The 12969-nt window shown below is 49.5% G+C and overlaps 1 protein-coding gene across 2 annotated transcripts; it reads left to right on the top strand.

Moving 5' to 3' along the window:
• Positions 1–8007: 8007 nt before the first annotated feature.
• MVB12A (multivesicular body subunit 12A) lies at positions 8008–12127 on the top strand. Of its 2 annotated transcripts, XM_081496472.1 has the most exons (9): positions 8008–8209; positions 8331–8429; positions 8560–8656; positions 10055–10181; positions 10528–10647; positions 10728–10834; positions 11078–11139; positions 11465–11521; positions 11723–12127. In XM_081496472.1, exons 1-9 carry the CDS (start codon positions 8120–8122, stop codon positions 11783–11785), a joined length of 822 nt encoding a protein of 273 aa, XP_081352598.1. In that variant the 5' UTR covers positions 8008–8119; the 3' UTR covers positions 11786–12127. The 2 variants fall into 2 exon arrangements, with proteins under 2 accessions (XP_081352598.1, XP_081352599.1); XM_081496473.1 differs by lacking the exon at positions 11078–11139.
• Positions 12128–12969: the final 842 nt, after the last annotated feature.

Raw genomic sequence — 12969 nt, 5'->3', positions numbered from 1 at the left:
GAAGCCTTTCCACCCCTGTGCAGTGTCTCTCTTGCCCCAAGGATGGAAAATATGTGGTGCCTTGATGTTTATTCAAATAAGGTTGAGCCCCGTTCTGTCCCTGCCATAACTGTTATCTTAAAGTGTCCACAGGAGACCAAGTAGAGCTATTTACCCTGTTCCTATTGTTACTTATATCTCTTAGTGCCAACAGGAGGCCAGTTGTAAGTATCTAGCCTGGAGCCCACCTGCCTTCTACTTCAGGAAATGTAAACAGGAGGATAGTTGTAAATGCCCAGTCTGGAACCCATCTTTTTTCTGCTCCAAGAAATATGGACAGGAGGCCAGTTGTAAAGGCCTAACCTGGAGCCCATCCTATCTCGGTGGGGCTCTTGGTGGAAAAAATTGTTACTTATTTTGGGAATCATTATCTTAAGCTATGTTTCCTCTCACATGTGCCTATGTTGTTGCTGAGCTACCTGCCTCCAGTGCAACCAGATAGCCATCTAACAAGTCATCTCCTTGCTAATGAAATCCCTAGCTGAACCCTTATTGCAGGGATGAGCCAAAGCTGACTCTGTGATGGATCCGTTTCTTTGATTCTGCCTTTGTTTTTCATTGCTTTGGTTATTACAATCATACATAATGATCTGCCTCAGGGAACCCTGCCCCTCTGCCTGAAGAGATTAACACATTCCCTCCTTGAGTTTGGCCATTCCAGGAGATATTTGCAAGATAATAGTCTTTACTTCCTCAATTCTTTCCTCTTCTCTATCCTATAAAAGAGCCTGCATCCAGACCCCAATAAGATGGCTATTTTGAGACATTAGTTTGCCATCTTCTTGATCAGCTCACTTTCAAAAGCCATATTCCTTGCCTGAACACCTTGTCTCTTGGATAACTGGCCTGTTGTGATACAAGCAGAACAAGCTTGGATTCAGTAACACACTCGGTGCGCGTTGTGGAAGAGGGGGCTAAGTGAGATGAAAGAGCTGATCATAATGGGTGCATTGTTGGCAAAGGTCATTGAGAGGACATGACTGCCAGTTGATCCTTGAGGTGAACTCAGACCATCAGAGGCCCCCTTACTCCTTCCTGACTTTGAAAGGTATGTAATATTTTTAGGCCATTTTTCTTTGTCATTGGATCAGAGCTCTAGGTTGACTAGTCATTTAAAAGTTTTCCCAGGGGGTTCCCAGGTGGGGTGTGGAAACTTAGAGGAAGCACTTGCCATTTTAGCTCAAGCAGTTTGTACAGATGTCTGCACACTCAAACCAGAGTAACCAAACCAAACCAAACCAAACCAGAACTTCACCAGCCGGAAGTCACACTCCAAATCAAACAAATGGCAAAGAGATGCCCAGAAATCAAAAGCCGAAAAGCAAGACTGTCCCCAAAAGATGGCAAAGTGATGCTCAGAAATCAAAAGCCAAATGGCAAAAATACCCCAAGAGGATGGCAAAGAGTTGCCCAGAAGTCAAAAGGCAAATGGCATAAATGTCCCAAATGTGACTTCCTGGTCCCACTAGACCTGCGGCCTGGCAGTCAGTGCTAGCGGCCTTTTTTAGTTCTGATAGAGTTTCAAGCAATTTCTTGTTGGTTTATTGCAAAGAAGTTACTCTATCATTTCCTCTTTTAGAATCTTCTAAATACTACAGTAAGCATTCCACTTAGTCTGTTTGATCTTACGACTGGATTTTTTTTTTTTTTTTAACTGTGCACACAGTTGATATTTTGGAATATCAAGAGAACTCCCAGTCTGGACACTTTAGGTTGAGATCTCCTTTAGCATAATTTCCCCAATTAAGTAGGTACTTGCAGATATAAACTTTGTATGTACATAACCCTGGCAGGAGTGTTAGAGGCTGCCTTCTGATGCCCTTGGTTTCCGTGTTTGAGAGGCTCTCTTTCCCATTTTAAGTTGTATTTGTCATGGATAAAATTCACTCTTCACTTCTATCCGGACAAATTCTCCCCTTCTCCCCAGTACCTTTCCACTGGGTGGGTATTCCCCTGGTATCATTGAACCAGGCCCCACCCAGTACCATTCCTCTGGATGGGTATTCTCTTGGTATCTCTAAAGCAGCCTCCCCACCCCTGCCCAGTATCTTTCAACTGGGTAGGTATTCCCCCAATATCTTTTAACCAGGCCTCCCCCCAGTATCTTTCAACTGGGTGAGTATTCCTCAGTATCTTTCAAATGAGCTCCTCAGTATCTTTCAAATCAGTTCCTTTCCACTGGGTGGGTATTACCCAGTGTATGTCAACCAGGCCCCAATATGGGAGATCTGAGAACCAGGAGAGACCTGCCTGAATTTGTCTTTACTCCCCAAGGAGGCAGATGGGCCCAAGGGGCCACTGCTGGTATCAAAGGTACCAAAGCTCCAATTCCTCCTAGAGTTCAGGTGAAGGAGGAAAGTCAACTCCAGGTTGCTTCGTTGGTTGCTGTAACTGCAGACGAAAAAAGATGCAGTGAGAGTTGCATGATAAATTTTATTTGGGGCAAAATGAAGGCTTCAGTCCAGAGACAGCATCTCAGATAGCTCTATAAAACTGTTCCAAAACTATTGGGGTTGGGGGAAGGTCAATATATTTGGCACTTATTTTACAAAAGGTTTTCTGTTAGTCATGGGGAGCTGATGTCACCATGAAGAGATTCAGTGCTTTTCTACATATGAGGAGATGTAAGGATTGGGGTCATGAAATCAGTTCCTGAAAATGTCTAACTATCTAAGGATCTGTTCCACCAGTTTCTCTGGAGCACAAAGTGCCTTCAGGGCATTTCAACAGCTGCAGCAGCAGCTGCATCTGCAGGATTCAGATGGCAAACGCCCTGGGCAAGCACGAATTTGTAGTTGACAAGATTTTGGTGAGAAGAGTTGTGGCAGGAAAGAAGGTGGGGTGGGAGAGGACCTCACATCCCTGCTCTCAGGTGAGTCCCTGGGATGTCTGCCAAATATGCATTCTTGGCTTTGCACAGGAAAGAATTCACGAGCTAGCCTTAGTAAAGTGAAAGAAGGTTTACTCAGGGAGATACGCACTCCACAGACAGAGTGTGGGCCATCTCAGAAGGCAAGAAGCCCCACGGTATGGGGTTGTCAGTTTTTATAATGACGAGTATTTTCGTAGGCTCATGAGTCAGAGGAGTCTTCCAACTATTCTGGGGAAGGGACAGGAATTTCTAGGAGTTGGGCCACCACCCATTTTTCCTCCTCTTATGTTCAATCTCATAAGAGATTGTCGATGCACCGTGTGTCATTTAGCTTGCTGATGTATTACAATGAGCATATAGTGAGGCTCAAGATCTAGTGGAAGCTGACTCATCCACCACCTTGGACCTAGCTGGTTCTAACCAGTTTATGCTGTGTCCTCAATGGCTATGTCATTCTTTTAAAGGTTGTGCCCTGCCCCTTTCCTATCTCAGTGTGGAGATCTTACTCATTCTCTCTCTCTCTCTCTTTGGTCGCTAAGCCCTGTCCGACTCTTGAGACCTGCCAGCCTCCTCTGTCCATGGGATTCTCCAGGCAAGAATACTGGAATGGGTTGCCATTTCCTTCTCCAGATCTTGCTCATTAGTGAATGCCTAAGACAAACAAAAGTCCATCTAGTCAAGGCTATGGTTTTTCCAGTAGTCATGGATGGATGTGAGAGTTGGACTATAAAGAAAGCTGAGTGCTGAAGAATTGATGCTTTTGAACTGTGGTATTGGAGAAGACCCTTGAGAGTCCCTTGGACTGCAAGGAGATCCAACCAGTTCATCCTAAAGGAGATCAGTCCTGGGTGTTCATTAGAAAGACTGATGTTGAAGCTGAAACTCCAAAACTGTGGTGCTGAAGGACTCTTGAGTGGACAGTAAGGAGATCAAACAAGTCAATCCTAACGGAAATCAACCCTGAATATTCATTGGAAGGACTGATGCTGAAGCTGATGTTCCTATACTTTGGCCACCTTATGAGAAGAGCTGACTCATTGGGAAAGACCCTGACTCTGGGAAATGTGGTGACCCAAGGATGAAAGTGTCTTGGAATGCAGGAATGGAAAAACCAGACCCTTATCATCCTTCCCTCCCCCATGTTGTAACTATTAATGGAACAGTATAACCTGTCTCCCCCCCTACCCCATAGGGAGAAGGTATTTGCCTTACTCTTTCCCCAACCCAGTATAGTGCCTTATCCAATTAGCAAATGACCCGCAAGACCCCATCCCACTCCTTGTACGCTGGGTATAAAAGTGGACTAAGGACCCCCATTCAACGTCGGTTCTCCTTTGAGCTGGCCCGCTGTTCTAACAGCGTCTCCCATTCTAATAAACTTTATTTCGCTCTCATTCTGTCTCATGTCTGGAATTTTTTTTTCCAACCCACACCCCAACCACGACAGGAAAGATTGAGGGCAAGAGGAGAAGGGGATGACAGAGGATGAGATGGTTAGATGGCATCACCAACTCAATGGACATGAGTTTGAGCAAGCTCTGGGAGACGATAAAGGCAGGGAAGCCTACTGTGCTGCAGTCCATGGGATCACAAAGAGTTGAACATGACTTAGTGGCTGAACAACTGTAAGGTGAGCATGGAGAAAGAGCAAGCCGGGCATTCAGGCAGAGAAAGATTTATTACAGGAAGACAGAAAGTGACTGGCTTTAGAGAAAAACCAGTGCACCCTCTGTAGCCAACCCTTCTTACACCCTATAGATGGGAAATTGTGACCCGAAGGGAGGGGGCCTTAGTTTATCTTTAGCCCACAGCTGGGGTCTTGCGATCACGTAGTCGGAGGGGTCTTACACTTAGGTGGTCACATAGTCTTGAGAAACTGGCACCAGCAGGGAAAAACAGGATATCACCCTAAGGAAAAAAACAGGATGCCACCAGGGCAATGTGGCCACTGTGACTTCATCCCTTGTTTGTCAGGTCACCACAATAGGCCGTTTTTAAATAATACATGATGAGCCCCTTGTGGACTCTAAAAACAACAACAACCAATCTGGACAGATCTGCCTCTTTCTTTGGTTTTTCCTTGCTTTCTGTGTATGGGGGCTAGCTTCAGATTCTACCTGGGGAACTTCTGAGTTGGGAATCAAATTTCTCCTAAGCAGTGGGAATAATGGGGCACCTCAAAGGGACCCTATAGTCTTGAGATTATAAGCTGAGAGTCTTTCATAAAGTTCTAAGGACTGTTCCAGCCATTAGAGGTCAAAGAACAGTTGTACAGTTTTTGAGTCAAGGTTTTAACAGTTTACATAGTTCACATCTGCATTATAAGGTGAGTAGTGGGTCATAATGATCTCTCACAGGATTGAGAAAGAAATGTTATCTCTTAAGGAGCTACTGATCTTGGTGAGGCAGCAGTGAGCAGTGGTGTGAAGGGAGATCTTAATTTTCTGCCCAAGAATTGAACCTGGGTAGCCTGGATGAGAACCAGGAATTCTAGCCACCAGACCAGCAAGGGCTAGAGGCTAGAAGCTATTTTTCCCTGAGTCTTTGCCCCCAGTGAAAAACACATTTATCACGGAGGCAGAAACCATAAATGTAGGTACAAAGTTTATTATTAGAGACGTAGCACAACAATAAGTGGGAGAGCACAGAGAGAAATGGTTTAAGACAAAAGCAAGGCCGAGATGCACACCGGGGAGAAAGGGTGTGAGTGTTCTCCCTAGTGAGGAGGAGCACAGTAAAGGGCCAGTTATGTCATTCATATACGTTAGCTCTTCCAGGTCTTTGTCTTCCTTCATGTCAATTATCTGGTTTCTTTGAACACACCTGACCTACCATGGGACTCTCCACTGCGTGAACTCACACCCCTCAGCCAAGATGGATCTCAAAGTGAAGGCTTCTGGGAGAAGCAAGACTCATTATGGCCTGGCGTTATCCCCTGACTTTAGACCCGCAAGGAGCCTTTCTGCGCATGTGCAGTGTCTCCCTTGTCTCCAAAGAGGGAGGAGTAGAGATCCCTTAATCCTTTACTCAAACAGGGTTTTGCCCCTCTTTGTTCTTGCCATGATTATTACCTTGACTATTGCCAAGACTACTATTACTGTAAGGCGTTTACAAGAGACAAACACAGGCTATTCACCCTGCTTCTGTTGTTACTTCCAGTGTGGAGGGCAAACAGGAGGCTGATTATAATGTCTTAACTGGAGCCCAACTATCTCTTATATCAGAAAATGCTAACAGTTCTAAGTGTTTAGCCTAAAGCCCACTTCTTGTGCCCCATGAAATGCAAACAGGAGGCCAGTTATAAATATCTAACCAGAGCTCATCTATATCTTGCATCACTGCCTGGCAGGCACCAGAGGAAAATTGCTCTTTTCTAAGCATGCATTCCTGTGTTAAATAGATCTCAGTTCAGTCGCTCAGTCGTGTCTGACTCGACTCTTTGCAACCCCATGGACGGCAACACACCAGGCTTTCCTGTACATCACCAACTCCTGGAGCTTACTCAAACTCATGTCCATAGAGTTGGTGATGCCACCCAATCATCTCATCCTCTGTTGTCCCCTTCCGGTCCTTCCAATGAATATTCAGGACTGATCTCCTTTAGGATGGACTAGTTGGACCTCCTCGCAGTCCAAGGGACTCTCAAGAGTCTTCTCCAACACCACAGTTCAAAAGCATCAATTCTTCAGGGCTCAGCTTTCTTTATAGTCCAACTCTCACATCCATACATGACTACTGGAAAAACCATAGCTTTGACTAGATGGACCTTTGTTGGTAAAGTAACGTCTCTGCTTTTTAATATGCTCTCTAGGTTGGTCATAGCTTTTCTTCCAAGGAGCAAGCATCATTTAATTTCCTGGCTGCAGTCACCATCTGCAGTGATTTTAGAGCCCCCCAAAATAAAGTCTGTCCCTGTTTCCATTGTTTCCCCATCTATTTGCCATGAAGTGATGGGATCTTAGTTTTCTGAATGTTGTGTTTTAAGCCAACTTTTCACTGTCCTCTTTCACTTTCATCAAGAGGCTCTTTAGTTCTTCGCTTTATGCCGTAAGGGTGGTGTCATCTGCATATCTGAGGTTATTGATATTTCTCTCTGCAATCTTGATTCCAGCTTGTGCTTCATCTAGCCCAGCATTTCTCACAATGTATTCTGCATATAAGTTAAATAAGCAGGGTGACAATATACAGCCTTGACGTACTTCTTTCCCGATTTGGAACCAGGCTATTATTCCAAGTCCAGTTCTAACTGTTGCTTCTTGACCTGCATACAGATTTCTCAGGAGGCAGGTCAGGTGGTCTGGTATTCCCACCTCTGTAAGAACTTTCCACAATTTGTTGTGATCCACACAGTCAAAGGCTTTGGCGTAGGTTTCGTTAACCTATAATACTAGACGCACAATGCACACTAAAGGCGAGCAGGTAGTCGCCCAAACGGGCAGAGAGAGTTTTACATTAAAAGTTTTCTTATCCTACGTTAAAAACGATTTTAATTCATCACAAATATAAAAACCATTTTTTGCTCTCATGTGGCAACAAAAAAACAGGCAGTGGACTAATCGATAATACGGTAAAAAGCTGGAACATGTATAGGAGTAGATAATATTCTGTTCCCCAGTTGACCATATTTTCCATCTAAGCGTGTAAAAGCACGTAGCCATTCTAAATACTTTCATACCATCTTAATGAATTATATGTGTGAATAAACACTCAAGTTACACCAAGATTTCATGGCTCACGCTGGCCCGTACTTTCCGTTATTTAAACTAATAGCTGTGTAACCCATGAAAGTGTTTTTTGGGATGACCTCCGGAACAAAAATTGTGGATTTTTCCTATTTCTCTCGGAAATTTCCGGGAAACACCGACGACCGCAGCTCTGGAGGAGAGGCTGATACCGCGCGGAATTCTGGGAAATGTAGTTCTGGTTCCCAGCTAGCGCGACATTTCCGGCAGAAGTCGCTGGGCTTGAGGTGAAAGCGAGACGTTTTCCGCAAACGTCTCTCACAGGCGCACCTGAGGGGCGTGGCTCCTTGTCCCCACAAGATTGGCCGGCGGCTTTCCCGTCACGCGCACACTGCGTTTCCTGACCCCCCCGCCGACATCGCAAGGCCGTCGGGGAGTTGTAGTTCGGATTCCTGTCGAACTCCGTAGTCCCGCTGCGGCTGGAAGGTCCGAGGCTGCCTTCCGCCTTCGGTGCCTGTTTTGGAGGATGGATCCGGGGCCCGGGGCCAACGGGGTGCCGTTGGCTGGCTTAGCCTGGTCATCGGCCTCGGCGCCCCCGCCGCGGGGATTCAGTGCGGTGAGCGATGTCAGGGGACCGGGGACGGGAAGGCGGCGGCACTAGGGGCCGGGGGTTGAATGGGGGCAGCAGCGGCTGCGGCCAGGTAATATCCTGGCTCTGACCCGCGTTCGCGCTGTAGATCTCCTGCACTGTGGAGGGGGCGCCCGCCAGCTTCGGCAAGACTTTCGCGCAGAAATCTGGCTACTTCCTGTGCCTCAATCATTTGGGCAGCCTAGAGGTAAGGAGCTCCCATCCTCGGAATCCCCCGGTCTTCCCACTTCCCCTGCCCATTCGCGGAGCATTATGCCAGGGACACAGTCCCCGCTGCTGAGTGCTTCGCGCTGTTTCCCCCCGCGCCCCGCCCCCAGAATCCACAGGAGAACGTGGTGGTCGATATCCAGATCCTAGTGGACAAGAACCCCCTCCCGCCGGGATTCTCACCAGTCTGCGACCCCCTGGACTCGAGTGAGTCCCACGTCGAAGGCAGGGGTGGGATGTGTGAAGGGGGTGAGGGGCAAGTTCGCTCGTCTCTGCAGGGAAGACCAGGGAGGGAATGGAAGGACCATAGGCGCGCGATTTTTGAGCCTTGGCCTCCCCCTCGATGCTCTGGGTAATGACGGTGTTGGCTGAGGATTGATCTAGGGCGGGATGATGAACCCTGCCCTGCGTAAAAATGTGTCTCTCTTTAGAGTCAGTGTTCAGTTTGTGCGACCTGTTTTATTCCTCTTGCTACTCCACCTTCTTACACTGTAGCCAAGCTGATCCAGGCGCAGTTCTCTTTTACATTTCCAGGCTTTTGTACAGGGGCTGCTCTCCCAGCTCTCCGCCCTGACTGCTCTGCTTTCTAATCACCAGGCTCTCCCTGCCTCCCATGCCCTCTCCGTGTCTTGTCATTTGTATTTGACTGTCAGCATATATCTATTGGTGGGTTTCTCTGATGGCTCAGCGGTAAAGAACCTGCCTGCCAATGCAGGACACGCGGGATCCATCCCTGGGTGGGGAAGATCTCCTGGAGGAGGAAATGGCAATCCACTCCAGTGTTCTTGCATGGAGAATCCTATGGACAGAGGAGCCTGGCGGGTTACAAAGAGTTGGACACGACTGAAGTGACTTAGTATGCATATATATGCAATAGACACCATCTGGCTTGCAAAGTCTAATATATTTACTACCTGGCCCTTTACAGAAAAAGTTTGCCAAGTCCTGTACCAATAGATAAATGTTGTTTAGTCGCTAAGTTGTGTCCAACTCTTGGTGGCCCCGTGGACTGTAGCCCTCCAGGCTCCTCAGTCCATGGGATTCTCCAGGCAAGAATACTGGAGTAGGCTGCCATTCCCTCCTTCAGGGGATCTTCCCGACACAGGGATCAAACCCGTGTCTTTTATGTTTCCTGCGGGTTCTTTACCACTAATGCCACCTGGGAAAGCCCTTACATATATATGCATATATGTAAAAGCCATGCTTAGCTCTTGAGCCAGACAAAAGCACACTTTGGGTCAGATTTGCCTCATCAGTTGTAGTTTGCTGATCTCTGGGTTAGAGGGCTGAGGGAAAGTGAGTTTGGAGGGCCAGTATGGGCACCCAGTTTTATCTGATCCCACAGCTCCCCACCCTCACTGTGGTCCCCATGACCACCCCATGAGTGCTCCTCCATGTCACCAAAGATGAGCCTGCCCCCATGGCTCCCAAAAGCGTCATGGATTCTCCTATGACTTTACCATTCATGATATAACCACTGCCCCACGCCATACAGATAGCTCCCTTAAACAGCACCCTGGAGAGTGATCTCCTGGAGCCATCTTTGGGCCCCTTCTCTGCTTCTTGCCTCTTCTCACCCCTTGCTCCCCACCCCTCCACTCCCAGAGGCCTCCGTGTCCAAGAAGAAACGCATGTGTGTGAAGCTGGTGCCCTTGGGGGCCGCGGACACAGCTGTCTTTGACATCCGACTGAGTGGGAAAACCAAGACAGTCCCTGGATACCTGCGAGTAGGGTAGGCCTGCTCCCCCGCCTTCCTTCTTTGCCCTCCCAACTCCCTACCTACCCCTCTGACTCTCAGGGACTCCCATGAGTCCTCCCATCCCTTCTGCCTCCTCTCTGTGCCTCAGCTTCCACATGTTAAGATGGGGACAGTTGTACCAGGATCTCACTGTGTGGTGGTGAGGAGCTAGTGTGTCTAAAGTGCCTGATACGGTGACTGAACCCAGCAGTATTAGGATGTTGCTGATGGTGTGAGCTGAGATGTGAGGTCCCCAGAGCCTGTCTTCCCACTGGCAGCTGTTCTCATCCCTGGCTGCACGTTGGGCCAGAGCCCCTTCTCTCTCTTCTTCCTCCCCTAGGGACATGGGGGGCTTTGCCATTTGGTGCAGGAAGGCCAAGGCTCCTCGGCCAGTGCCCAAGCCCCGAGCTCTTAGCCGAGACGTGAGGGACCTCTCCCTGGACTCGCCTGGCCAGCCGAGGTGAGTCCTCTGGCTGAGGCGTGGGGGCGGGGGTGGGGTCAGCATCAGGTCTCCGACCTGGACTGTCCTGCCTCCATCAGCAAGGGTGGCTTCCCAGAGCGGACACTATCCAGACTGGGCTCTCGAGCTTCTACCTTGCGGAGGAACGACTCCATCTACGAGGCCTCCAACCTCTATGGCATCTCAGGTGAGAGCAGAGTAGGGAGATTGACGCCCTGGGGTGGGGGTGGGGGGGTAAGACTGGTCTGAGGCTGGACCCCCAGGTAGAGAGAGGCAAGGGCAGGGTTGGACCAGGCCTGGGCTCGCCCTGTTCTGTCAAGACTGGAAAGAGCCGAGACCTCTGGGCTGGGCTTCTTGTGTTGGGGTGGGCAACAGGTAGGCTTCAAGTCTCCTCAGCCTCAGCTCCACCCCTCTCACCTGCTTTCCTCAGCCATGGATGGGGTTCCCTTCACACTGCACCCCCGATTCGAGGGCAAGAGCTGTGGTCCCCTGGTGAGTCCAGGTCCTGGGGAGTCTGGGTCTGCCCCCACCCCTTGAGTTTCTAGGCACCGCGATGCGGGGTGTATTAGTGTATGTATCCAGCACAGAGGGGAGTTCCTGGGTGGGAAGAGGCTGGAGGCCAAGGGGTAGGGGCAGGAGGGTCTCCTCCTGGAATGGGGGGTTCAGGAGGGGCAGCTGGATGCTGGAGGGCGAGAGGCAGTGGCAGGAAGGGGAGATGATGTTCAGGCAAATATTGAGGGGGCCCTTCATGAAGATGAGGGAACGGGGGTTCCAGGTTGGGGTCCCTGTCCCAGACTGACCTGCCCCTGCCTGCCAGGCCTTCTCTGCTTTTGCTGATCTGACCATCAAATCGCTGGCGGACATTGAGGCAGAGGTGGGTGTGGGAATAGGGAGGGGGCAGAGTTGGGGGGATGCAGGCCACCCTCGTCTCCCCTGGGCCCCCCTTCTGTCCCAGCTGTAACCCACCTTGAGGGCTCTAGATCCCTCATGCCCCACACCCTACCATTCCTTGGGCACCCCCCCAGTGGCTGCTCTCTCAGTCTATTCTCCCCTTACCCCACTCCTCACCCCCCAGTACAACTACGGCTTCGTGGTGGAGAAGACAGCAGCTGCCCGCCTGCCTCCAAGCGTCTCTTAGCCCTTCAGCGGTCCCAGGAAAGAGCCGCCACAGCTGACACTGCCCGCCACCCCCCGCCCCCCACCCCCAACCCCGCTGACTGGCAGCTGCCCAGCCCATTCCACCTTGGGACCCTTGGCAGCGCAAGGCATGCCGTACCCTCGGCCACCTGGGGGAGCTGCAGCCTGGAGGAGGGCGCGTGACTGGTTTGCTTGGTGATGGGTTCTCCTATCTCCCGGGCCCTAATGGGCAGGGGTGGGGGCTGGACAGAAAGCAGTGCCTTCAAGTCATTTGTGTCAAAACTCTCTGGTGCCTGGAGGCCATGCGGGTGTCTTCCTGGTAATAAACACCACGCTGTCCAGAGGTTGTCTATCATCTCCATCCTGACTGTGTGTCTCTCTGGCTCGCAGGAGCTGGGTGGACGCACACTGAGCAAGTGGGTGAAAACCTGGAGGGGAGGGGACGCTGCTGCCATTCCCATTCTACAGAGGGAGAAACTGAGCCTCAACGAGTGCTTAAGCCGTGATTCTGGACCATATCGGGTCCCGCCCCTCCATCACTACACCTCACAGTAATAATAGTAACAGCTATGGTTTGTACTGTGAGGACCTTCTCCCTAGTATCTGGTACATAGTATCTCATTTAGTCCTGAGCCCAGTGGGAAGTCCTGGTTTTGTGGCCATTTCACAGATAGTGAAACTGAGGCAGAAGGTGGCTAAATTCAGAGCTGGGATTCGAACCCAGAGCCTGCTTTCTTAACCATCAAACTGTACTGCTGTCTGTATCTCTTTTCCTCTACTGTGTGGTGGACACAAACCATGAATTCTCATGAATCATGATAGTTATCATCTATAAAGTGGAGGGAACCCTGAATTAGGAAATACTGGTGCCTCCGGGGGACACAGGTAGGTTCCTCTAAGCCTCTGATCACATTTTTCTCAAGTAATCAATACATAACCTGGTTTTCGGTGCGTTTCAAGACACCTTGTTTAATATGCAGCTGATTTGTTAATGGTGAACTCACAGCCACCAGTCCTATAACTCATGTCTGAGCAAAATCATGTCTGACTCTTGCGATCCCCTGAACTGTATCCCACCAGGCTCCTCTGTCCATGGGATTTCCCAGGAAAGAATACTGGAGTGGGTTGCCATTTTCTCTTCCAGGGGATCTTCAAGACCCGGGGATTGAACCCGGGTCTCCTGCA

Source organism: Giraffa tippelskirchi, chromosome 6, assembly GCF_054371585.1.
Source record: "Giraffa tippelskirchi isolate mGirTip1 chromosome 6, T2T-mGirTip1v1.2.pri, whole genome shotgun sequence".
Lineage (NCBI taxonomy): Eukaryota > Metazoa > Chordata > Mammalia > Artiodactyla > Giraffidae > Giraffa > Giraffa tippelskirchi.
This window is presented reverse-complemented; position numbering and strand designations above follow the sequence as displayed.

Excerpts from the sequence above, each read along its gene's own strand:
- MVB12A (XM_081496472.1), top strand. The coding sequence starts at position 8,120 with ATGGATCCGGGGCCCGGGGCCAACGGGGTGCCGTTGGCTGGCTTAGCC. Across the intron at positions 10,835-11,077 it reads CAACCTCTATGGCATCTCAG|CCATGGATGGGGTTCCCTTC; the intron begins GTGAGAGCAGAG and ends TGCTTTCCTCAG. Across the intron at positions 11,140-11,464 it reads GCAAGAGCTGTGGTCCCCTG|GCCTTCTCTGCTTTTGCTGA; the intron begins GTGAGTCCAGGT and ends CCTGCCTGCCAG.